The sequence below is a fragment of the Elgaria multicarinata genome, chromosome 7, assembly GCF_023053635.1.
Source record: "Elgaria multicarinata webbii isolate HBS135686 ecotype San Diego chromosome 7, rElgMul1.1.pri, whole genome shotgun sequence".
NCBI classification, from domain to species: domain Eukaryota; kingdom Metazoa; phylum Chordata; class Lepidosauria; order Squamata; family Anguidae; genus Elgaria; species Elgaria multicarinata.
Window position 1 is genome coordinate 39,164,600 of NC_086177.1, and position 22,488 is coordinate 39,187,087.

Sequence of the window (22,488 nt, forward strand, 5' to 3'; positions counted from 1 at the left end):
AATGTCACAATTTAAAAGTGTACATTGTTTCCAGATTGTGTCAGTTCTAAAAGAAAATCCCATACACAGCAAATGTTTGCCATTACAACATCCTGGCTAATACTATTTTTTCTTGATTTAAAAAAGAAATGTATATTCACATCTCAGTAGTCTGAGTGAAAATCCTTTAACACCCCCCCCTCAAATATCCTAATTGTAAAATAAAAGGCCCTTGGGGCAGTGGTAGGCCTGAGTTGCCTAGCAACCCTCAGCAGGTAGCAGAGATACAGCTGCAGCTGTCCTGATTCTTTCCTAAGAATCTCCTTATAGCTGTTTGTGTTAATCTTTAACCAGGCTTCTAAATGCAGGATTTTCATCTTTAGTTGGTAGCTTTCAGGAGGAGACTGCTCACATTTTGTTCCTATGGTGTCTAGAATTCGGGGCAATTGTTCAATGTTAGAAGAATTATGAATTCAAGATGGATTAGAATTGAATGCAGCGTTTAATCTTAGTCTGCATAGTATACTATGATGGTTTCTTGAAAATGTTTCCCTGTTAAAAACAATGGTTGCTGCTGACACAGAGCTATGAAAGCTGCTTTCCCTTCCAGCTTCAGAACTGCAGCATTTTTATTTTTATTTTTACATTATCCAGTAATGATTGCTTAAAGAAGCCATTTAGGATTTGGTTTTATTTAACACAAGAATTTCAGTATTTCGGTTTAATTATACTAAACATCACTTTTTAAAAGCTAGTCGATTTCCCCCCCAGGGGATATATTTTACATATGACTGAGAAAGGATTTACCATGTAAATATGCTTATCTAACTGCCTGATAATTGTGGATTGTAGGAATTTGTGAAAATATCCCTAGAACAATTGCTATTACTATGATTCTGGACTTAGTAGCTTACATTTTAATGATGCTGTCAACTCAGCATCCATCTTGTGCACTCTGTACTTACAGTGAGCTACTGAAATAAGAGAATGTTCTATGAAGCCAGATAGGGCTTTTCATTCAACTGCTGTATTCTACCACCATGTCCCTATAATGAGGGACACACTGAACTCTGAAGAAGGTTGTCATCATTAATGTAAGCCTCTCAAAATGTAGGATACCAATTGCATAGTGTCTAGAAAAGACAAATGCATATTGGGCAACAGACATATAAATCTACATATAAATAGGAAGACATTTGCAGGGTGTGTAACCACATTGTTGACTTTTCCCTCATCTTACTAGAGTGCCATGGGGGATCAGAAACCACATTATTCCTGGTTCTCCTATATCAAACTAAAAAACAAACAAAAAACAGATAGGCTGATGGTATGGATTCTGAGCATTTATTATTATTATTATAATTTATTTATATAGCACCATCAATGCACACCTGCCAGTGCTTGAAGAAGTGTAACGGCTGATAATTTCTTTCTGGGTATCATTTAAAAGGCTAATCTTGACTTTTAAAGCTGTAAATGGCCTGGGCTGAGGGTAATTCAAGGACTTCCTGGTATCATAAGAATATGCCCCACCAATGAGAACTTTTCTGCAGGTCTTGCTTATCATGCCCCTATCTTCTGAGAGGAGGTGAATAGTAATATGGAGCAATTGGTTCAGCTGCGGGACCTTGCCCTTGGAAATTGTTACCTATTTCAATCCATCTAGTGCCTTTCTTCACTGATTTTAGGCAACACTTGAACTTTGTACTCTTTTGCATTTAACAGAATCTGATTTTATTGCTGTTGTTGCTCTTTTATTTATGGCTTTTATTCTGTTTTTAAAATTCTGTTTTAATTTTGTTATCAGGCTATTGTGTTTATTATTTTTAAAAGTTACCTGCCTCGAAAGCCCTTTACTAAGTGGCATGGTAAAAATATTTTAATTAATGAAATAGATAACACTGCTGTTAGTAGCCTTTGAATACCTGGGAATAAGCTCTATTGAACTCAGTAGGACTTCTGAGTAAACGTGTATAGAATCTAGCTATACATTAAATAAATTGGGAATTCTTTCTTATGAGAGAACAGCAACAGGCAGGGGCAGTTCTACCATTAGGCAGAATGAGGCAGATGCTGAGAGGCAAGGAGTAGCAATGAAGTGTCAGAGGACAGAGCTCTGTATACTATGCAGCCTGCTCCGCACCTCCTAACCTAGCCTGCTGAACTCAGATGCAGCGGAAGATGAACATAAAAAGAGCCATGCTGGATCAGACCAAGGGTTTATCTAGACCAGCGCTCTGTTCACACAGTGGCCAAGCAGCTGTTGACTAGGGAACCACAAGCAGGATATGATGAGCACCCTGCCACCCATGTTCCCCAACAAGTAGTGTAATGCTGTCCTGTCATCAGTATTGAGGTAAGATTAGATTGCTAGTCTGGTTGGCTTTTGTACATGGAATGGGTGGGGGCACCATCTTGTCCTGGCACCATCCCTGTCAACAGGACTGCAGGATGTTTGAGTATTCTTGGCTCATTTTGGATCCTCCAGCATGGTTAAACATCACAGAATATCTAAGCAAGGCACACTATATTATGTTATATAAGCTAATTGTTCATCAGGGAGCCAATGCACAATGTTGGGGATTTTCAACTATTGTGGCTTTTTCTTTATTCTCTTAAGTGTTTGCATTTCAGGATGTCTACGTCTTGTCCCAGGGGTATTCTCATAGCAGTTGCTCTTTCATTTGAAGATTAACGTACCTGTATATTTTGCTTGCATTTGCAGTTAAACTCAAGTAAGCAGAAAAGTGTTTCAAGCTTCTTATAGCTGTGATATATTTAAAAAAGAATTATAGATTAGTATTGCATCACATAATAGTCACCATAGTGTTAAGTGTTCTCACTACCCTTACAACTGAGAAAATGCATGGACAGCATTACAGGATTTGCAATGCAATCCTGTATATGTCTACTCAGATGTAAGTTCCACTAAGTTCAGTAGGGTTACTTCCAAGTCAGTGGGTTATAGGATTTCAGCTTTAGTTTTCATTGGATGGGAGAACAATTGTGACTTACGTTCTTTTAGTAATATTTGTTTTATTTAAAATATGCATAATAGATGCTCTTAATTTAAAGAGAGCATAATGGAAGCAAATAGGCTCTAGCCATTAGATCATCTTTAACTGCCTGTGCTCTAAATTGGCATGAACAGGAACCAGCTGGTTTTCTGTCAACCTCCCTGCCCCAGTAAAATACAGTTTTGACAGTTAAAACTTATAAGCATTTATTGCTCAAAGCAGCTTACAAAGGTAAAACTAACAAAATCAACATCAATCTAAAACATATCAAATTGCATATTATCATTCAAGTAAAAAAATAATATAGCAACTTTCAAAAACAACATTAATGTCAGAGTTATTTATTTATTGCATTTTTATACCATCCAATAGCTGAAGCTCCCTGCGTGGTTCACAAAAGTTAAAACCATTCAAAGTATAAAACTAACAGTATTAAAAACATGATATAAAATACAATATAAAAGCACAACCAGAATAAAATCAGCAGCAGTGCAGAAATACAAATTTAAAACAGCAAAGTTAAAATTGAATTTATAGACTGTTAAAATGCTGAGAGAACAAAAAGGTCTTCACCTGGCGTCTGAAAGAATATAGTGTAGATGCCAGGTAAACCTCCTTAGGGAGCTCATTCCACAGCCGGGGTGCCACAGCAGAGAAGGCCTTCTCCTGGTAGCCATCTACCTCACTTCTTTTGGCAGGGGCTCACGGAGAATGACCCCTGAAGATGACCTTAGGGTCTGGGCAGGTACATATGGGAGGAGGCATTCCTTCAGATAGCCTGGCCCCAAACCATTTAGGACTTTAAATGTTAATACCAGCACATTGAATCGGGTCTGAACCTGGACTGGGAGCCAGTGAAGTTGGAAAAGGACTGGCGTGATGTGGTCTCGTTGGCCAGTCTCATTGGCCAGATGACTAATTACTAGAAGTCTTTCTAAAAAAGTAGATTTTTAGCACCTGCCTAAATGCTGAAAAAGAAGGCTGTCGTCATATCTTTTCAAGGGGTGTATTCCAAAGCTTCAGGGTCCGGTCTCCTAAACCTGCCTCTACTGGTGATGAAACGGAGAACAAGGCTGAAGCCAAAGTCAGGGCTTTGACAGGTTCATGTGGAAGAAGGCAGTTCTTGACGTGTTCTGGGATAGACAAATCACATGACACCAGTATTATACAGCTCAAACTAGTCTGTGGATTATTCAGTAGTACAAAAAAAGTAGTGCAAAAGAACTGTAATGCACTTATATCTTTTTTGTGATAAATACCACAAGAAAATTGCCAATAATATAGTAACAAAAACTAGTATTTCTTTAAATGTGCAGTCTTTCATGTACCTTAAAACCAAATAAAACATTTGAACACATCTAAATATCAACAGTACTAAATCCCAACACATTGCCTTCTCAATCCTCTCCCAAGGCTCAGTTAATGGCAGTAAGAGCTTTAGAGAGCAATCCTAAGGTCCATATACAGTGTCAGGAATGGGGGAGGACACTATAGGATATTTCAGATTCCTGGATCTGAGGTTGGAGTCAGTACTCAGACCCAGTGGTCTGAGCTCCCCTCCCCCATCATCATGCATTCGGCATGGAGAGAACCATGCCAGTTGCCTCTATGAGGTTACAAGTTCAATCTTGGAGGGAAGGGAAATGGGATGTGCTGATGGGTGAGGATGGGAGAAGACTGGGGAGGCCACCTTATGACATATCCAGCAGCTGCCCCAGCCCCCTTCCTTCCCTGTCCCTGACACCTCAGCTAGACAGGAAGAAATGCAAAACGGCAGAGTGTGGGGAGCACAGAGGTGAAGGTCACTTCTGTGCTGCTCATGCTCTGCGTAGGATTCCCATCAGCTTCTGAGTTTGGAGGCTGACGGGAATCGCGATATGATTGTGCCCCTGATCTACAATATGTGGGTAATTTTCTATTTTTGGCCTTCATTCCTGCCCACCACTGGAGTATGGTCCCCAGGGATGAGAAATTTGCTGCCAAATCTCACCTGTGGCAAAATTCAACAGCATCTCTAATAGAAATCTAGGAACCAGCTATTCCACAAGTATTCCATAGATGCTGGTGGTGCTATTTGTATTTATGGTTTGATTGTAGTGCTATTTATCATTATTACAAATAATGCTATTTTACTCTATCCCTAGGAGAGGGGTGCCCATATTATTGGGAAGGAATATTTGCAGTAGGTAGAGATAAAAATGGGTGGATCTTTGTCAGAATGAAGGCATCCTGGAAGCAATTCTCCGCAAGACAGAAGTTCTTCCCACTGGCTGTTTTTTCCAGAGCCCTCTTTTTTTGTGGCAAAATCAGCATAAACATGCACACAAGTGTGAATATGTATGGGAGGTGTCAGGGTGAGCATTAATTTCAAATGGCTTTTCCTTAACTAGAATTCATGCTGTACAATATCAGCAAGACAATGTTTAGAAGACTCCCATGTCGTAGTAATGTTGCTCATACATTGGTTCGCTAACAACTGGAAGTGCATTTCCTTAGCATTTGTTTTGAATGATCAGGTCTGCTTGCCTAAAAGAGTGCTTGAGAATTCAGAGCTGCAGAACTTTGGAATGTTGTAATTTATCTTCATGGACAGAGATGAACTCGGGAGACAATAATGAGACTGTAATTATTTTATATGTCAAGTCAATACCAAAGAGCAAGTTACTGCTTGTTATTGGCAAAGTTACAGCCAACATCAATAGTTGTGTTGTGGCATGTCTTTAGGGAAGTGTGCATGGTATTGGCTATCTCATTGAGTGGAGTGTACTAGCTTTTTCTTTAATACCTTGACCACACTGAGAATTCAGTGTGATGCTTTGAACTCATTGCTTGCTATAGCAAAATTTGTGACTGGTTTTTAGATAAGAGGTTTTAAGATGACATGTGGCCCACCCAGCCAGCTGCCTGTTGACACAAGTTGCATAGTCCTCAGAGACGAAAGGCATGACTTGTTATCTAACACTGGCTAAAAATAAGTACTTCTGAACTTTTTTTTTTCCCCACATCAGTTTGTTTCAGTACATTGACTTTGGAGGATTTTCTGATAAAAAGAAAAGGAGACTTACTCCTCACAATTTCACAAAAATTGTTTGAAGCATTTGCTGAATGCTTTCTCTAGAACCATTCATCAGAAAAAGTTTCTCAGCAAACTCAGAATTCACCCTGTATTCTCTCTGTGCTCATGCAGTACTCCAGAAACAAGTCTTTTTGATAGTCCTCCATTTCAATATTACAAAGAATAAATTCTCACATTAAAAATGCCTTATTTTATCCTTTTGATACAGCAGGGAACAACATCACCAGACTCACAGAAACTAAATGTTACCAACTCTGTTTTTAAAGAAGGCTTCCTGCATTGCTTGGTTGCCAATAAGTATAGCATAAGTGATGAGGAAGGATCTCTGTTACTCACTGGTTCAGTTACAGGTACCATAGGCAGGCAAATTAATTAAGCAGCCATCACAGTGCGTAATGGCATATGCCACTTTAAAATGATGATGCATGTACACTTCAAAACCATTCAACGGATAGAACTGAGATGATTAAGCACCTAGACTTTTAGTCTAAGCTACCTTAAGTCCTTTTGTCTGCACAAATAGGTCAGAGATTTCCCAAGAACAGAACTGCTCCCTCTTAAGATTATCAGGACTTCCAGCTTCTAGTCAGGATAGAAACACCATACGAATACACTCATAGTATTTATTGATCATTTGGCACTTCTGAAAGCAGAAGGATGTGCAAAGGTTGCATAAATGGAAAGCCTGACAAACTGTTTGGAATTTAAGAGAGGGTGCAGATTAAGGGTTGGCCAAACATTTGGACTAGGTTTTAAGTTTATCAGAGGTTGGTAATCTAGGTTTAGGCAAAAAGACTTTACAGTGGTCTCATTAAGAATAATTGAAAGCGCTTGCATATTTTAAGCTTCTTCAGTGCAGGCACTAAATTTAGCTGTTTGCACAGCTCGTAGTAAAATGGTTTCTGGCATATGACTGAGGTTGCTTTGTATGCAGTTCTGCAATAAAATGGCACATACTTGCCTTAGTTGCTGGAGTAGGGTGGGGTGGCAGAGGTACAAGAGCAACCTTATTGGAGTCCAGGCTTAGAGGCATGGGCTCCATTCAATGCATCTTCTGCCCACCCCATATCCATTCATTGTGGCATCCAGAGGGATTGCTGAAGTGAAATCTGCATGGCTAGTGTTAGCCAGCTTTTCTAGGAGTCTTTCTGGAGACTTTGCGAAGAAAAATGTTCCAGCCACCAACTAGTAAAAGTAACTGGACAGTCCATGTGTTCTCAACATCCAGATTCAGGCAAAGGATCACTGTCAGCCTTAGATATCTTTTACCTGATGTAAAAGGTCAATATGGTGTTCCCTAGGTCATACACACCTGTTCAGGTAAGAGGTGGATACTAGCAGGAGGAAACTCTGCAATATGCTGCCTGATGAGGTTTAGCTGCCTCCTGGTATTGACTAGTCCTGTTGTCACAAAATATGAATGTAACACTTGTTGGTAAGAATTCATTGTATTTCATAGGAATCTTATTCATTATAATCTGTGTATGGTAACTGTAAGTATAGAGTGATTAGTTATGTGCACTATTAGCAAGATTTAAGTGCAAAAATGTGTTCCTGGAACTGGGAGAAAGAAGCTTGCAACAAGTGGGTTGGACCTTCACAAAGGTGCTTCTGAAGTAAGCTGTAAGCCTGGCTGTGTTATGGAAAGGCCCTTCTGATATCGTGAGTAGGAGCAATGACTGAATCCAAAATATCAAAAGTAAAGGAACTAGAGATATTGCTAGGTAGAATGTAGTGAGATTTTGACATGGTTGACCAGAGAGATCCTGAGAGAATGAGAAGCCTATTGAACATGATTACCTAAGCTCTGCCAACCATGCCTGCCAGATAGGTAACTCTAAAATCTTAATGATGACTGCTTTGTTGGTTGAGAAGAATAGAACTTTAATTTTACTCAGAAATATGCTAGCTGCTATTTCTATACTTATAAGCATCCTAATTCCATTGTATATTGTACTGTGTTTTGCTTGTTTCATTGTTGCAAAGTTATGCTATTCTCTAATACCATTTGAGCAATAAATAGATATTTTGTGGTACCATTTTTTAAATTATTTGCCTTGAGGGGTATTTCAGGGACCTCAACCCATATAAATTAATTATTAAAGCTCAGAACACTCTGCTGAGATTTGCTCATCTGTTGCTGCATCCATACATCTGTCCATACAGCTGCTGTTTTCTCCCTAGGTCAGAGACACCTGTTCAGGTAAGAGAAGCAACCTAGTTGGATGGAGCGGGAATAGTATACTTGTCTCACTGTGTCAGATGCCAATTCCATTTGGAATATTTTGACCACTTCTTTGGAGAGTGAGTTTGTGTCAGCTAATTCTTTGCTAGATTGTTGATTAATGTCTTTTCCCAACAAAAGAATAATCTAGATTTTATACTTGGCTCTATGTCTAATAAACTGGTTTAAGACAAACAATTTTGTGTATTGCCACTATAATTAGGGTTCACCATCAATTAAAATTAATAATCTACCTTTCAACTGATTTAGGCTAAAATCCTATACCCACTTATCCAGGAGTAAACTCAATTGAACTCAGTGGGGCTTACTTCTGAGTAGACATGAGAATTATACTGTTAATTGCATTTAAATACATTTGCATTTAGTTGTAGATTTAATTGTATGACGTGTGTAATGAAGTTAGATACTGCCTATTATTTTCAAGGAAGTAAAAACAGGACTGTCAGGAGCAGCCAGATACAGGGGTTGCACAAAGCCCAGGATCTGTAGCTTTAACTGATGATCCCATCAGCTGAATAAATGTCTCATGGGGTTTCCTTGGCTGAGTGGAGCATGACTTACATACAAGCCCCATGATCTCTATCTGTAAGCATTAAGGATTGGTACCAAAAAGAGTAGGCACTCCAAAAGCGTTAAACCAATCTCAATTTTGCACAAACACATTTTAATATATTAGTATATTTTATTGCTTTATTTGAACATCACTTTGATGCCAGTAAAGGAGACAGTAAAGCACTCAAAATAGAAAAGATTGGTTTATCATAGAGTTTCAGATACTGGAACAACTGTTCGCATCCAAAAACATAGGAAAATGTGCATAATAGGTCTATAAATCTTGGATCACTGGATGTGATTTTCAATAAAATGTACCCTGTGCAGTGAAAAGCAAGGAAGCTAAAAGCAGGTCATCTTGAAGAAGTTTAGTGCTACCATTTTTATGAAGTAAGGCCAAAGTTGCTCAACAGTTACTATCATGGATGAGGCGGCATTTCAAGAGTTTCAGGTAGTTGTCAATTTTGTGGGAGTCCCTACGCAAACAGTGCAACAGATTGTAGAAAGCAAAGAGACGAGAATCTTCATCAGCAAGTTGAAGCGATGGGAGCCCCGACCATCTAGAATAGACTTCATTGCCTAAGTCACCCGGGTGAACCTAATGAAGAGAGAAAGAAATATACTTAACCAACTTCACAAACATGAGAGAATGTCTATATCATACCAGTGTTTAGAGAATTGTAACATTAACACTGATGATTCATCAAGTATCAGTTTAAAATCCTGGCTTGGATCTACCAATCAAACCCCATTCAATCTTTCCTTCTTTAATGGATTCTCTGTGGTAAGAAAAATGATGGAAGATGCGGGGAAACACAGGATGGTTACAAATGGAAGTTAGCTGTAACATTCTGTGAATGAGGCAGGGTGATTTCACAATGAAAGCCTTGTCTGGAAGCATCCAGAATTACTCTTTGTAGGCATCATTTGCCAAATCTTGATCAGGGAGGGTTTGCTGGCCCTTTTGCTTCATTTTTACCTTCTTAAAAGATGCCCTGGAGCCTTTTATTCCGTAACATCTGTCTCATTGTGTGATTCTGAAGAATACTATGTAGCTGGGACTTTTCTACTTACCCGTCCAACTATTTTCTCCATCCCCTCCAGAAGCCGCTTGTTTTGCTCCTCAATCTCCACAGCTTTCCAGAGAATGGTATCAGGAGCTTCCTTGATTCTTTGCACCTCAGAGACCAGATGGAGCAGAGGGTCATTCCAGGAACGGAGTATGCTGAGGACTAGATTTAGCAGGTCCTCATGCTGCTCATTAGCAACAAAACAACGTAGTTAAATAGTGCCATACATTATTTACACAGGATGCAGTTAAACATACATAAGTGATGGCTTAAGTTTCTTTTTTATAGTCATGTGTCCGTCCATCTTCCAGATAGAGCTGGAGACTGTTGTGAAATTAATTAACCAAAGTTTGGAAGGCATTTCTTTTTAAAACAACAACAACTAAGTAACATAATCCCTTAAATAGACACTATCAATAAATTCTCTTTGCAATCCTATGTGCTGGTAGAGAGAGATCACTCTGTTTAGCCTTGTTGAATGGAATGCCATTTAATCTGATGATTAGCTTGAGCATTAATGAGACATTTTTAGAAATATGGGATCTAGAAAATATTTGAACACACAATGGAAGATGCAATCTGTGGTAGGCCACTTAATACCTTATCCAAAGCATTTCTAATGTCTACATATAGCACGGCAAACATGCCCAGGCATAGATCTGATTCCCCTTTGAAGTGTTTTGCTTCTGGGGAGATTTCTTTTCTTTTGAAACTTTGCCACTGCTTGGGGTGAGCTGGAAGATCAAAGGGCTTTTTGCTTTCCTGGGATCCTCCTAGCCATTCTGCTGCCCTTGAGACCTCTCTAATGTTGACACCAACACTTTTCACTTTGCTTACTGTGGCAAAATACACTTACCCTACGGCACAATCCTTCCCTGCTTTTTATATGAGAAGAACGGCAGTGCTACTAAGTCCACATGCTCAGACATCACCCATCCAGCCAATACAAACAGGGAGATGTCTGTGTCGCATATTTTGTTTCCTGAGGAGGCAGATTATTCAGTGGATGAATGGCATTCAGGATTAAAACAATTGCCTGTGTATCAATAGAAATTCATTGCCAAGTGCTACTTCAGCAATTAAAAATACTTTCAGAGTTTTCCCAACAATTCTTTTTTCCTCTACAAGTGTATGGACTAGAAACTTAGGTTCTTTTAATAACTTGTTAGTAATTTTAGAAGCTGGCAATTTGATGAAAACTGTATGACATAATATATGCCTGGGATAGAATTCTAGACTTGTGCCTTTCAGTACCATCTTCCCCCTTATTGTGCGATATGCCATCGTCTCCTAGCACAACGTTCACTTTTTTCCTTGGAAAAGACGGTGATGTTGTCACCAATCTTGCACCAGAACTTCCTGTTTTTGTGGAAGGAAATACTGTTTTCAAATGTATATGAGTTACGATTGCATAATACAAGCAGACCTTTAAAAACACACACCAATAGCCTTTGTTAAAAGAATTTCTATGGATTCCTGATTTATTTATGAGGGCTTGATTCTGAAATAACTCCCCCTGAGCCATCTAAGCAGGAGAGAATCTCCATTTATTTATTTATTTATTTATCTATCTATTTATTTTTTAATTTATTTATTACATTTTTATACCACCCAATAGCCAAAGCGCTCTGGGCGGTTCACAAAAATTAAAACCATAATAAAACAACCAACAGGTTAAAAACACAAATACAAAATACAGTATCAAAAGCACAACCAGAATAAAATCATGCAGTAAAATTTATATAAGATTAAAATACAGAGTTAGAACAGTAAAATTTAAATTTAAGTTAAAATTAAGTGTTAAAATACTGAGAGAATAAAAAGGTCTTCAGTTGGCGATGAAAAGAGTACAGTGTAGGCGCCAGACAGATCTCCCTGGGGAGTTCATTCCACAGCTGGGGTGCCACAGCGGAGAAAGCCCTCCTCCTTACATTTATATACCACCCCATAGCTCAAGCTCTCTGGGCGGTTTTAGGGAAACCTGCCATCTAGCCCTGGCTATATGATTGCTTTGTCACAATTATGGATGCTCTGATGTGCTGAGTCAAGCAGGCAAGTTATTGTTATTGCTCTAGAAAGATGGCGATTGACTGACTTTCCAAAGTCAGAGAGAACTGAAATGTGTTACAACTATCAGAGGGAGAGAGGATCATCATCATATAGTCTTAATTCCAATTCAGTGCTCAGAATGCAATCGTTTATGTAGCCAAAACAACACAACCTATGCACAAGACAGTTGCATCAGCAAATTTGGAGGAACCCTTGTACAGAAGATCATTAGGAGGGAGGAAATGGGGAAGGAACCATTCAGTGGTCACAAAATGCTGACTTTTGACTATTAGGGGGAAACCGAAAAATCTAAGAAAGGGGGAATGAAATGGAGTGACTCATACAAACACATATATTCAAGAGTTAGGCACGAATATGTTCATTCTACCCCAAAGGTAACAGCAAAGAGATAAAAGAATTCCTGCTTTTTCTAAGCTAGTTCCTATTTAGTTTGAAATGCTTTACAAATAAGTCTGCTAATGCAAATTCCAAAGCAAAGGCAGTTCATTGTCCCCATCAGGCAGGTTGGAAACGGCAGTGGCTGGGCCAGAGTCACTTATGGCAGCCCGGCAGTGTAGTTCACAATGAATACTGCAGGTTTCTGTTTGTCTGATAGCATTCTCTCTTACAGCCTGTAAGGGTTAGTCTAAATCAGGTGCGCACAACCTATGGGCCACATGCAGCCCCCAGACACCGACTGCACTCAACACACCTCCGAATCTGCCACCCCACCCTGGCAGGTTGGCATCACTGCTTTTGTGATGCTAATGGAAGTGTAAAAGCTTGGGGGTAGGAGAGGTGGAGAAGGAAGCAGCTAAAACCTCCATCTACACACACACACATAGTTAGTTCTTTTATTCTTTATTAACATTATTGATCTAAAGTATATTTTACTGATAGACATTTATGCTCAGTAAACATGTATTCTTGACAGTTTGGGTTTTGTTCTATAGAGTCCTGTGTTTCTGATGCTATGGCAGGCATTTAACGTAGTTCTAGTCTATTCAGACAATAATTACACATTTACTGAGTTTACTTTTAAAAGTTTTAAGGTATAATGATAATATTATGAGCGGGATTAGTGGCAGTTGGAGAAAAGGAGAACAAAGACAGTTAATGAGAGGTCAGGGAAGTGGGAGCTGAGTTAGGATTGAGAGATAGTGACCTGATTTGCTAAAATCAGCCATTCTAACATGCCAATACTACATCTCCCAGCATGTCTTTGGCAGCCTGCAGGTGCCCACGTGTTCTGAGACATTCTCTTGTTGCCAATGCTGCTCCTCAATAAAGCGTTGAGGAGTAGCATTTAGTATATTTAGAGGGCACTGGGTTGGAAAAGGCTGTTGGGAGGCAATCAGGATCAAGACCATATGAAGGGGCAGGAGTATTTAACTACACACACACACTCACCATAGTCCCAACAAATACTACCCCTCATTTGGGGACTGTCCCCCTGACTACAAAGTATGGAGGGAGAGTTGATATTGCACTTGCAGCAGAAAAGTTTTGGTTAAAAATTGCTAAAAGTAATGATTAGATACTTCCATGCCTAGAAGCACCCTTGCTGTTCCGGATGCACACTGAAATTTGTTCCATTCAATCCCAGCAGTGCAACTGAGGCAAGGAAGATGGAGGACATCAGCAGTGATATAGGGCAGGGATAGGCAGGAGGTAGATTGGGAACTACTGATAGATCTCTGGATGATTTCCAACTCCCCCCCCCCTTTTTTTAGCTATAACCATCTTAAGGCCTATGTTAGGCTGTTAGAATGTCTAAGTTGTATTAACTTGGGTATAGACATGAGGTGCAGCAGGTAAGTGGGTCTGCTCCCTGAGTAACTGCCTGACTTCAATTGGTGGACCTCTGAGATCTGAGTAAAAAAACAAAGCAGATACTGTGAGCCAGACGTCTGCCTTCCCTTTTTATGGGAAACTAGGGGTTGAAAAGGGCCCTTTCTGGGGGGGGGGGGAGAAGACCCCCATTTTTTTGCACTAAGCCAAACTTCCCCAGCCCAGCATCCTCCAGATGTGTTGGCCTGCATCTCCCATCATCCCTAGACAGTCTGAGACTGTATGGGGGTGATGGGAATTGTAGGCCAACACATCTAGAGGGCACCAGGTTGGGGAAGGCTGCATTAAGCCATGCATCATTATGGCCTTAGTAGGCAGGCATGGTTGGGCTTTTTGCAGCTACTAAGCAAGAAAATATGTGTGTGGGGGGGGCATTGTTTCCACTAACAGCTCATTCATGTAAGTCAGAGCTTATTTCCTCTGGGTCTTTTTTATGTTTTTGTTCATATCTCCCTCATTATGTCTTCTTTCTGCCATTGGAAGGGGAGTAACAGTACCAAAACACCTAAACCATTTGTGTTCTATAACTGAATTCCTTCTAAAGGTTTCCACCATGTTGCCTGTCACCATTTTGGGTCTTTCTCTTTGTGTCTGTCTCTGTTTGGACTGACACCTATAGGCGGTCTTCTCTATGCCAGGTCAGGTGCTACTTCCTTGCCCTCCCCACATATTCATGGGCACAACTCACGTGAATCTGCTGCGCTTGCTCTTTGTCTTCCGGAGTGGTTAGGGAAGAGGTATGGCAGCTGTTAACGGCTTTTGCAATAAATCCGCGGCCCTGAGCATAACGTTCATCCTGAAGAGAAGTAAAGATTACTGTTAATACAGTAGGTAACCAGAACGGTCTGAGAAGGAGGAGGAGGAGGGAAAATCACAAGTTGCTTCTTCTTTCCATTTGTTGCTTGTGTGACATGAGTTATTCAGGGAATTAATTTTGTATCAGAGGCTTATTACATGTACCTCTATGACTGATTCACATGTCATTTGCTTTAAACTGTACTTTGGAAAGAATCATGTTTCACCCTAATTTGCTTATAAATATGAAGTGCTCAGTTTTATAAAGCGGTTTATTGTCCATGATCCCAGCAAATAGTGTGGGATGAAACTTTTCTCTTTGCCAAACTCCAAAACAACTCAATTGCTGGTGTCTTTCTGTTACTTTTTTCCTACAAAGCATTCCATTCAGAAAACTCTTTTTTATTTTGTTTTGCTCTCTTTTTTACTTTGTTACTTTAAATGTCTTCTATGTATAGACGGCAGTGTTTGCCTTCACGCGCTCCATCTGTCATTGTTATGATTCTTAAAGGGATGGAGGGCTTTTGTCAGATAAGGGACTACTTCAGTACACTGAGACCTGAAAATCTCCCTCTCTCCCACTGCCTAAATCTATGACTTAAGTGTAGAAAAGTCTTTTTAGTATTGTTAGAGGTGTGTGCACGTGTTTGTCTCTGGATCTGATTCATGCTGAGATGTATGTTCAATTGTTATTCTGGAGATGCTTCTTCTTGTCCCGTCCCCCCTTTTCAACTTGAAGATTCAAATAAAATGTCTTGCTGAACATTCCTTCTAGAAATCTGCCTAGGAATGTGTGTAGCTTTCTCCTCAATATTACATTCAATGCAGTCTTAGGCAATTGGGCTTTCCAGATGAATAACAATAAATTACTTAGTACTTGTGCTATTCCGTATCCTGAAACTGAAGCAGAAGAAAATGGCCACCACTGTGTCTCTATTTTGCCCAAATATTTACTCTACTTTGCATTCCTGTAGGGCTTGTTATTTCTTTACATCCTCTTTCAGTTGGAGCACATTCTACAGAAAGGTACATTCTGTGAAGGGCTTGAGTACTTACAAATTCGTTGAACATTTCAGCAGAAAGGGAGTGGATGTAGTGTGAAAGTTTGACAGCACGGTCAAAAAGATCCCCGAGGGAGACCTGGCAACCGTCAGTTCCACCGGGACAGATTGGCGAAGAGGTAACACACTTTCTTGACAAGAACATATTAGTCATTAGCAGGATGGCCAGCAGTACACCTGTTCAGGTAGAAAAAGCAGGTGTCCAAAAAGCAAAGCAATACCAAAGAAGGGGAAAACAGTATTCTGCATTCTTTTATTTTAAAGTTTGACTTCATTAAATAATCATATGTGAGGAAATCAACTTTTTCACCATGTAAATATAGATATATAATTATATTTGCATAAACGTAAGAGTGTGGAAAAATAGGTTGAGCCCTTTTCCTTTCTTGCTTTTCCCAAGGGTGGTTTCCTTCTCTGTGAACATATGGTGTTTAAATTAAATTTGAGGGAGGGTGGCTAGTCCACTCTCAAGATTTTGATTGTCTTGGGATTCCATCTGCAAATTTTCAGCAGCTGTGCTGTTTAAACTCTTCTACATGTGTAACTCTTAAGTGCCTACAAAAATGTAATGTGCCTTAATTCTTTCAAAAGTGCTTCTGAATGCCTTGAGAGAGCAATTTTGCAAAACCTTCTCATGTGTAAGGGTTCCCCCTTCATATAAAAACCTTTGAAGTGAATACCTGATGAGGACACGTTGGTTAAAATTGTCCCATATCCTTCATATATACAAGAGAAGTGCACAGATAACTGGCTTATGAACTAAATGTATTCATTTTATATTTTCTTAAACTGCATTTAAGTAAAGACCCTGTACAATAAGTAATAGTTTAGACTAGATGTGACAATAGCCTGGGTCCATTCTTGAGAGAAACTGTAGTTCAGGGGTAGAGCACATGCAGAAGGTCTTAGATTCAATCCCTGGCATCTCCAGGTAGAACAATCTGGTACAGGTGATAAGAAAGACCTCTTCCTGAGACCCTGGACAGCAATAGCTAGTCAGATTACACAATACTGGATTAGATGGACAAATAGTTAAACCTGGTATTAGCTAGCTTCCTATGTTTTGAATACTGTAACATCTTATTACATGAGTTATAACAGAATTTACAACCCACACTCTCTATAGAGTGGATTTTCAGCATGCTGCATTCTGGCCTATTCTATTCAGTGGTTCTTATTATTCAATTAATTTTTTTCTCTTAGTTTAAATGAGAAAAAGTCCCATGGAACAAGTAACAAAGGACATACCTTTCAAAGAAGCCTTCTTGTTGGTCATGGTAGAAACTATCTCTGGAGACTTGCTTTTTCAAACAGAAGATGGAAGTTCCCATCCTTGTCACCTTTAGGTTCTATCTTTATATACACTTTGGTGCCCATCCTGCATAAATGTAGCAGGTTTTGCTCACCCTTTGCTGGTCACCTTGCTCGTCACTGAGATTAAAGTTCATAATTACAAACATCAAATGGACCTTATTATCCTATTCATGTTCAACAAGAGTTTGTGGATCCTGATTAATTAAGTTTGTTACAAGAACCAGTAGACAACTTCTGCTTTAAAAAATCCTGTAAATTATAACTGATCTGGATCTTCCTCAATTCACCTCATTTTAAAAATGTGATTATAACCATCTATCAGAAGACTGGAGGAGAAAATTAGATACTGTTAATTTAGTAATATCTGTGAAGGAGAAAACCAAAAGATGTTCTCTTAAAATGTCTTTAAAGTATAGTATGTTTTACATTGGCCAGTGTAGTTTAAGGTTTTAATAAAGAAAGGGAAAGAAAACAGAACTTGAATTTCACAGTATGTTTTGATTTTTATTGGATAACCATTCCACATCTTGGTGGGCCAAACTTTGAGAGAAGTTTATTGTACTGTGAGATTAACAGGTCAGCAGAAAAGTTTCTCTCTTCATAGTGTTTAAAAATATTTAAGAGAAAATAATATTTAGGAAAATTATATTATTATTATTATTATTATTATTATTGATGTGTGATAGCTGAAATACCTGAAGGAAATGAGAACTAAGGAATCATCTGTACCCAGATATTTCCTGGTGTACTTGTGTTAGAAAACTAGCAGTCCTATTGATCTAACTCTCAGGGCTCATCTACACCAAGCAGGATATTCCACTATGAAAGCAGTATATAGAAGGCAGGAGCCACACTACTAGCCAGCATGACCACATCACGTCAGCCGTTCTACAATTTCATTGGCTGCCAGTCCAGGTCTGGGCCCGATTCAAAGTGCTGGTACTAAGCACTTAAACTAAAGCCCTAAATGGTTTGGGGCCAGGTTATTTGAAGGAACGCCTCCTCCCATATGTGCCTGCCCGGACCTTAAGATCATCCACAGGGGTCCTTCTCCGTGAGCCCCTGCCAAAGGAAGTGAGGCAGGTGGCTACTAGGAGGAGGGCTTTCTCTGCTGTGGCACCCCGGCTGTGGAACGAGCTCCCCAGAGAGGTTCACTTGGTGCCTACATTGTTTTTCTTTCGTCATCAGCTGAAGACCTTTTTATTTCCTCATTATTTTAACACCTAATTTAACTTAAATTTAAACTCTGCTGTTTTAATCTCATATTTTAACCTTTATCAATTTTTGCTGTGTGGTTTTATCCTGGTTGTGCTTTTTATATTGTATTTTATATTTGTGTTTTTAGATTGTTGGTTGTTTTTATGCTCTTTATGGTTTTAATTTTTGTGAACCTCCCAGAGAGCATTGGCTATTGGGCGGTATAAAAATGTAATAAATAAATAAATAAATAAATAATAGCGGTATTGAAATTCACTGACAACTGTTTGGGCCCATGACACAAGCCGTATAGTATACTGCTTTCATAGTGCTATATCCTGCTTGGTGTAGATGTGTCATGGGCCCCAACAGTTGTCAGTGCACTTCAGTGCCACTATAAACCAGTAGTGTAGATCCTGTAGTGCACTTCAATACCGCTATAAACCAATAGTGTGGCTCCTGCCCTGCTTTCATAGTGGAATATCCTGCTTGGTGTCAATGAGCCCAGTGTCTGGATTTTTGTGCAGATTCTGGCCATACCTGTGATACTAAGCTTAGTGAGGCTTCTACCACTAGATCATGCTGTCTCAATGGAACTGAACAGAGGGGAAGTATTGAATTCAAATCATGTGGTCTCCCCTCTCCTCCCATGTAATGCAGCCCATAACAATCACAGCAAAGATTCAGGAAGCACAATATCCCTGGGTAAACAATGCGATTTCCCTTAATGTAGAGATGCTCTAAGGCAGAAATGGTAAAGATAGGAACCCAGTTTATGGAAAGGGTGATGCCTTTTTCATCAGATCTGTGTGCTGAGAAGGCTACAGTCTTTTGTCCCACAATCATACCTTGAAACGATCATTCATACCTTTGAACTTTTAGTCTCTATTACTGTGATGATCTCTGCAGGAGTTGCCCTTGAAGTCTGTTGCAAAACTGCAGCTGGTGCACAGGCGGGCAATCTCCCTCTTGATGGGGAGGGGAAGTGTCACCAGGACCTCAGAACACCAATGCTACTGGTCTTAGACATTTTCATACCAGAAGCAAACACACAAAATGACATCTCTATTTGCTCTTGCTCTATTTTCTAAAAATACCAAACTGATACCAAAGCCATGACCAGGAGTACAGAATGTTGTGGACTGCAACTCCCATCAGCCCTAGCAAGCCTAACCAAAGTGAGACATGATTGGAGTTGTAGGTCAAAACATCTGGAGGGTCAAAAGTAGGCCTCCTGTCCTCTAGGCTTTGGCACCTGTTTGATGAAAGCCCTTGGTCTTTTTAAAATAGAGTGAAAAATCATTTTAATATCATACCAGATGTGCTGGTAAACACTGTGTTTGGATTGTAACCACCTTGTGAAACCTACTGATTTTTATTTTACTTCCAGCTGCTGTTAAAGGCACAACAGCAGGCCAAAGCATTTGGGATGGATAATTCCCCAAGCCCTAGGAATACTGCCTTGGAATATGACCCCATTTAATGAATTGTGTTGTATGTTGCTCTAATATCTGGACATTTTTGCATTTAGTTGCCAGATGTGATACTTTTATTTAGGTGTAGAAGTCCTTTCTCGCTCCCCTTCCTGCATCCTTCATGTACAGGTACCAATACTTATGGAAGAGCTTTGGAAATTAAATGAATAAGGAATCATTTTAATGAATTTTCTAAACCTCAGATAAATTAATGAATATTCTCACCAAAACCTATTCAATGGGCATACATGGAACCCTGAGAACTTAGTTTTTTCATAACTATTTGTGTAATGGAGGAGTTGACGGTGAAAGTAAAAGCTTTTGGGACAATGAAATGATGCTTTTAGGTCAAAACCTAGAATAGAAGGTGATGATGGAAGCTAAATCTCTGGTAGGATTGTGAATGAACAAGGGCCTGTTGACCCAAAATATGATAGAACCAATAAGACATGTTAAACTTGTGCTGTGTCCAACTATGACAGTGTTTCAGTTGTGAGCTTGTTTACTGTACGTTGGGTCTATAAGTTGGATCTTTTATCATTTATGTCCTCAGAAACAGTTCACCTTCATGGAAATTCTTGCCAAAGGACAGATCACCTACACCTTTGTCTCTTTTATTCAATGTTGGTTTATTTACTTTGCCAATAAGTCTAACTTCTCAAATAGCTTAAAAATAGAAAATAAATTTGAACTGGGTGAAGAACAGGAACTGGTCTTAAAAGAAGCCGAAGTATAACCTATAAGAAATATAACTAGAATTTGAACTGGTATATCGTATATAGACCTTTTGTCTGCTTTTATCTAAAGCAACTCCAGCTGTGTCATGTCTGCTTCTTCCATTCTAATTGCTCACCATAATCTCTGAGATTTGGGACTTCCATAAAAAAGGAATGGGGGTGGGGCGGGCACGCATAGTAGCTTGATTTCTTCTCTCTCTGTCTCTGTCTCTCTCTCTGTCTCTCTCTCTCTCTTTGTGTGTGTGTGTGTGTGTGTGTGTGTGTGTGTGTGTGTGTGTTCACACACTGGTAAATAATATAAGTAGCTCCCCCCCCTATATAAAGGATCTTGATATGTAAAAGTATATTTTCAAAATGATTGTTTATTCTCTGTCTGTCCCTTCTGCAACAAACACTACACAGAGGCCAATGTTATAACTGAGGCCTTAGCTAGACCAGGCTATTTCTCAGCGCGAACCCTGGGATCATCCCTGTGCGTCCAGATGATGCACAGGGGATGCTGGGATCAGGGAGGGATCATCCCTCCCTTGCCTTGGGATACAGCCCTCCCCTTTGGGCCTGGTTTTTCCACAGTCTCGGGCTGAGCCCGAGACCGCACAGCGTGTGGTCCGTTTCTGTGGGTTTACTCGGCTTCGCGCGATTACTCACACAGAGCCGGGAGCCGTGCATGGGGCGCAAGGCTCCTCAGGAGCACTATGCCCATTGGGGGTAGGGTGTGTGTGTGTGTGTGTGGAAAGTAGTTAAAATTAAAAAAACTTTACCTTTGCGCATGAGCATTCGTGCGCTCCGTCCCCTTTAAAAAAAATGGCAGGCGCAACGCCTCTCTTATGTGTAAACGGGGGTGAGATCTTGCATTAATCACAACGTGAGGTCTCCCCTCCTCTCCCACAGACTTTCAGGTAGGTCTAGCTAAGGCCTCAGATAGAAACGTAAGGGAAAACAGTGTTGCGCTAGCTTTCATTTTATTTTTTTAAGGTAGAAACGTATTGTGAGATTTTCTGTTTACATACATTCTTGCGTACTTAACCGTGCACCATGGGCTACACTGCAGGCCGAACAGGTAAATTAGAAAGGTAAAAAGTAAAATCTGGAAAAAAATACTGTTACATGGTAACAGTAACATTGAAAGCAATCTGCCTGTCTGAGGTTGGTCTTTATGGAACACAAATGAGAGTCTAGAGGCAGGGATTGCAACCCAGTGTTTCCTTGTGGTTGTCAAAGTGGACATAGATGCATAGAATCCCACAAATTGCAGCAGCTTCTGTATTTACTACAAAGCCATGGTGAGGCTGCTAACCCTTTTTGCAGCAAATGGTTAGTGAGCATGTTTAGACTGTGGTTATGTGGTCACCATGATTAGGAATGGTTCACACGATACGCTAAATCATGTTTCACATGACACGCTAAGCCATTATGTTTTGCTCAAAACGTTTAACCAGCATGGCTTGGCATGTTGTCTGAAGAGGTTTGATGTGGTTTAGTTTTGTTTTTATCCTTTGGTTAGTTGTGCCTATGCTCTGTAACTCCCTTCCAAGGGAAGCCTGTCTCTCCTCCTCTCTAATGCCTTCCAGCAAGATGGCAAAAAGCTTCCTTTATAGCACCAAACGTAGTGCCCTCAAATGTGTTGAACTACAACCCCCAAAGCATGGGCAGGGATGGTAGTTGTCGTGCAAAACATCTGGAGGGTGCCCAGTTTGGGAAGAAAGTTGTCTTAGAACCTCTAATTGCCATTTAAGGCAATATCTCTACATTCACACTGAAGGAGACAGAGGAATAATAGAATCTACAATGTCCTTTTAGCAAAAGCATGACCCAGAGCTAGCTACTGTTTTAAAGGTCAATTATATTAAAGGGATTGCTGCTTAACAGTTTTGAATTTAAAAATTCATTAAATAATCGGTGTCATCTTCTTCAGCTACTGCTCTAATGAATGTATTTGCATTTCATCAAACCAGGGGTTGATCACCTTCACAACCTTCTTAATACATGCCATGTTTCCTCTGCTGAGAATTTGGATAAGCAGGTTTTCAATGTTAACTCATGATACTATAAAGGAAATGCAATAGCACC

General features: G+C 39.8%; 1 protein-coding gene across 1 annotated transcript; it reads right to left on the reverse strand.

The window, feature by feature from the left end:
• Positions 1 to 9,162: 9,162 nt before the first annotated feature.
• Positions 9,163 to 16,992, reverse strand: PRL (prolactin). The gene is made up of 5 exons (XM_063129780.1): positions 16,944 to 16,992; positions 15,691 to 15,872; positions 14,528 to 14,635; positions 9,944 to 10,123; positions 9,163 to 9,467 (listed from the first exon to the last, which is right to left on the reverse strand). Exons 1-5 carry the CDS (start codon positions 16,969 to 16,971, stop codon positions 9,276 to 9,278), a joined length of 690 nt encoding a protein of 229 aa, XP_062985850.1. The 5' UTR covers positions 16,972 to 16,992; the 3' UTR covers positions 9,163 to 9,275.
• Positions 16,993 to 22,488: the final 5,496 nt, after the last annotated feature.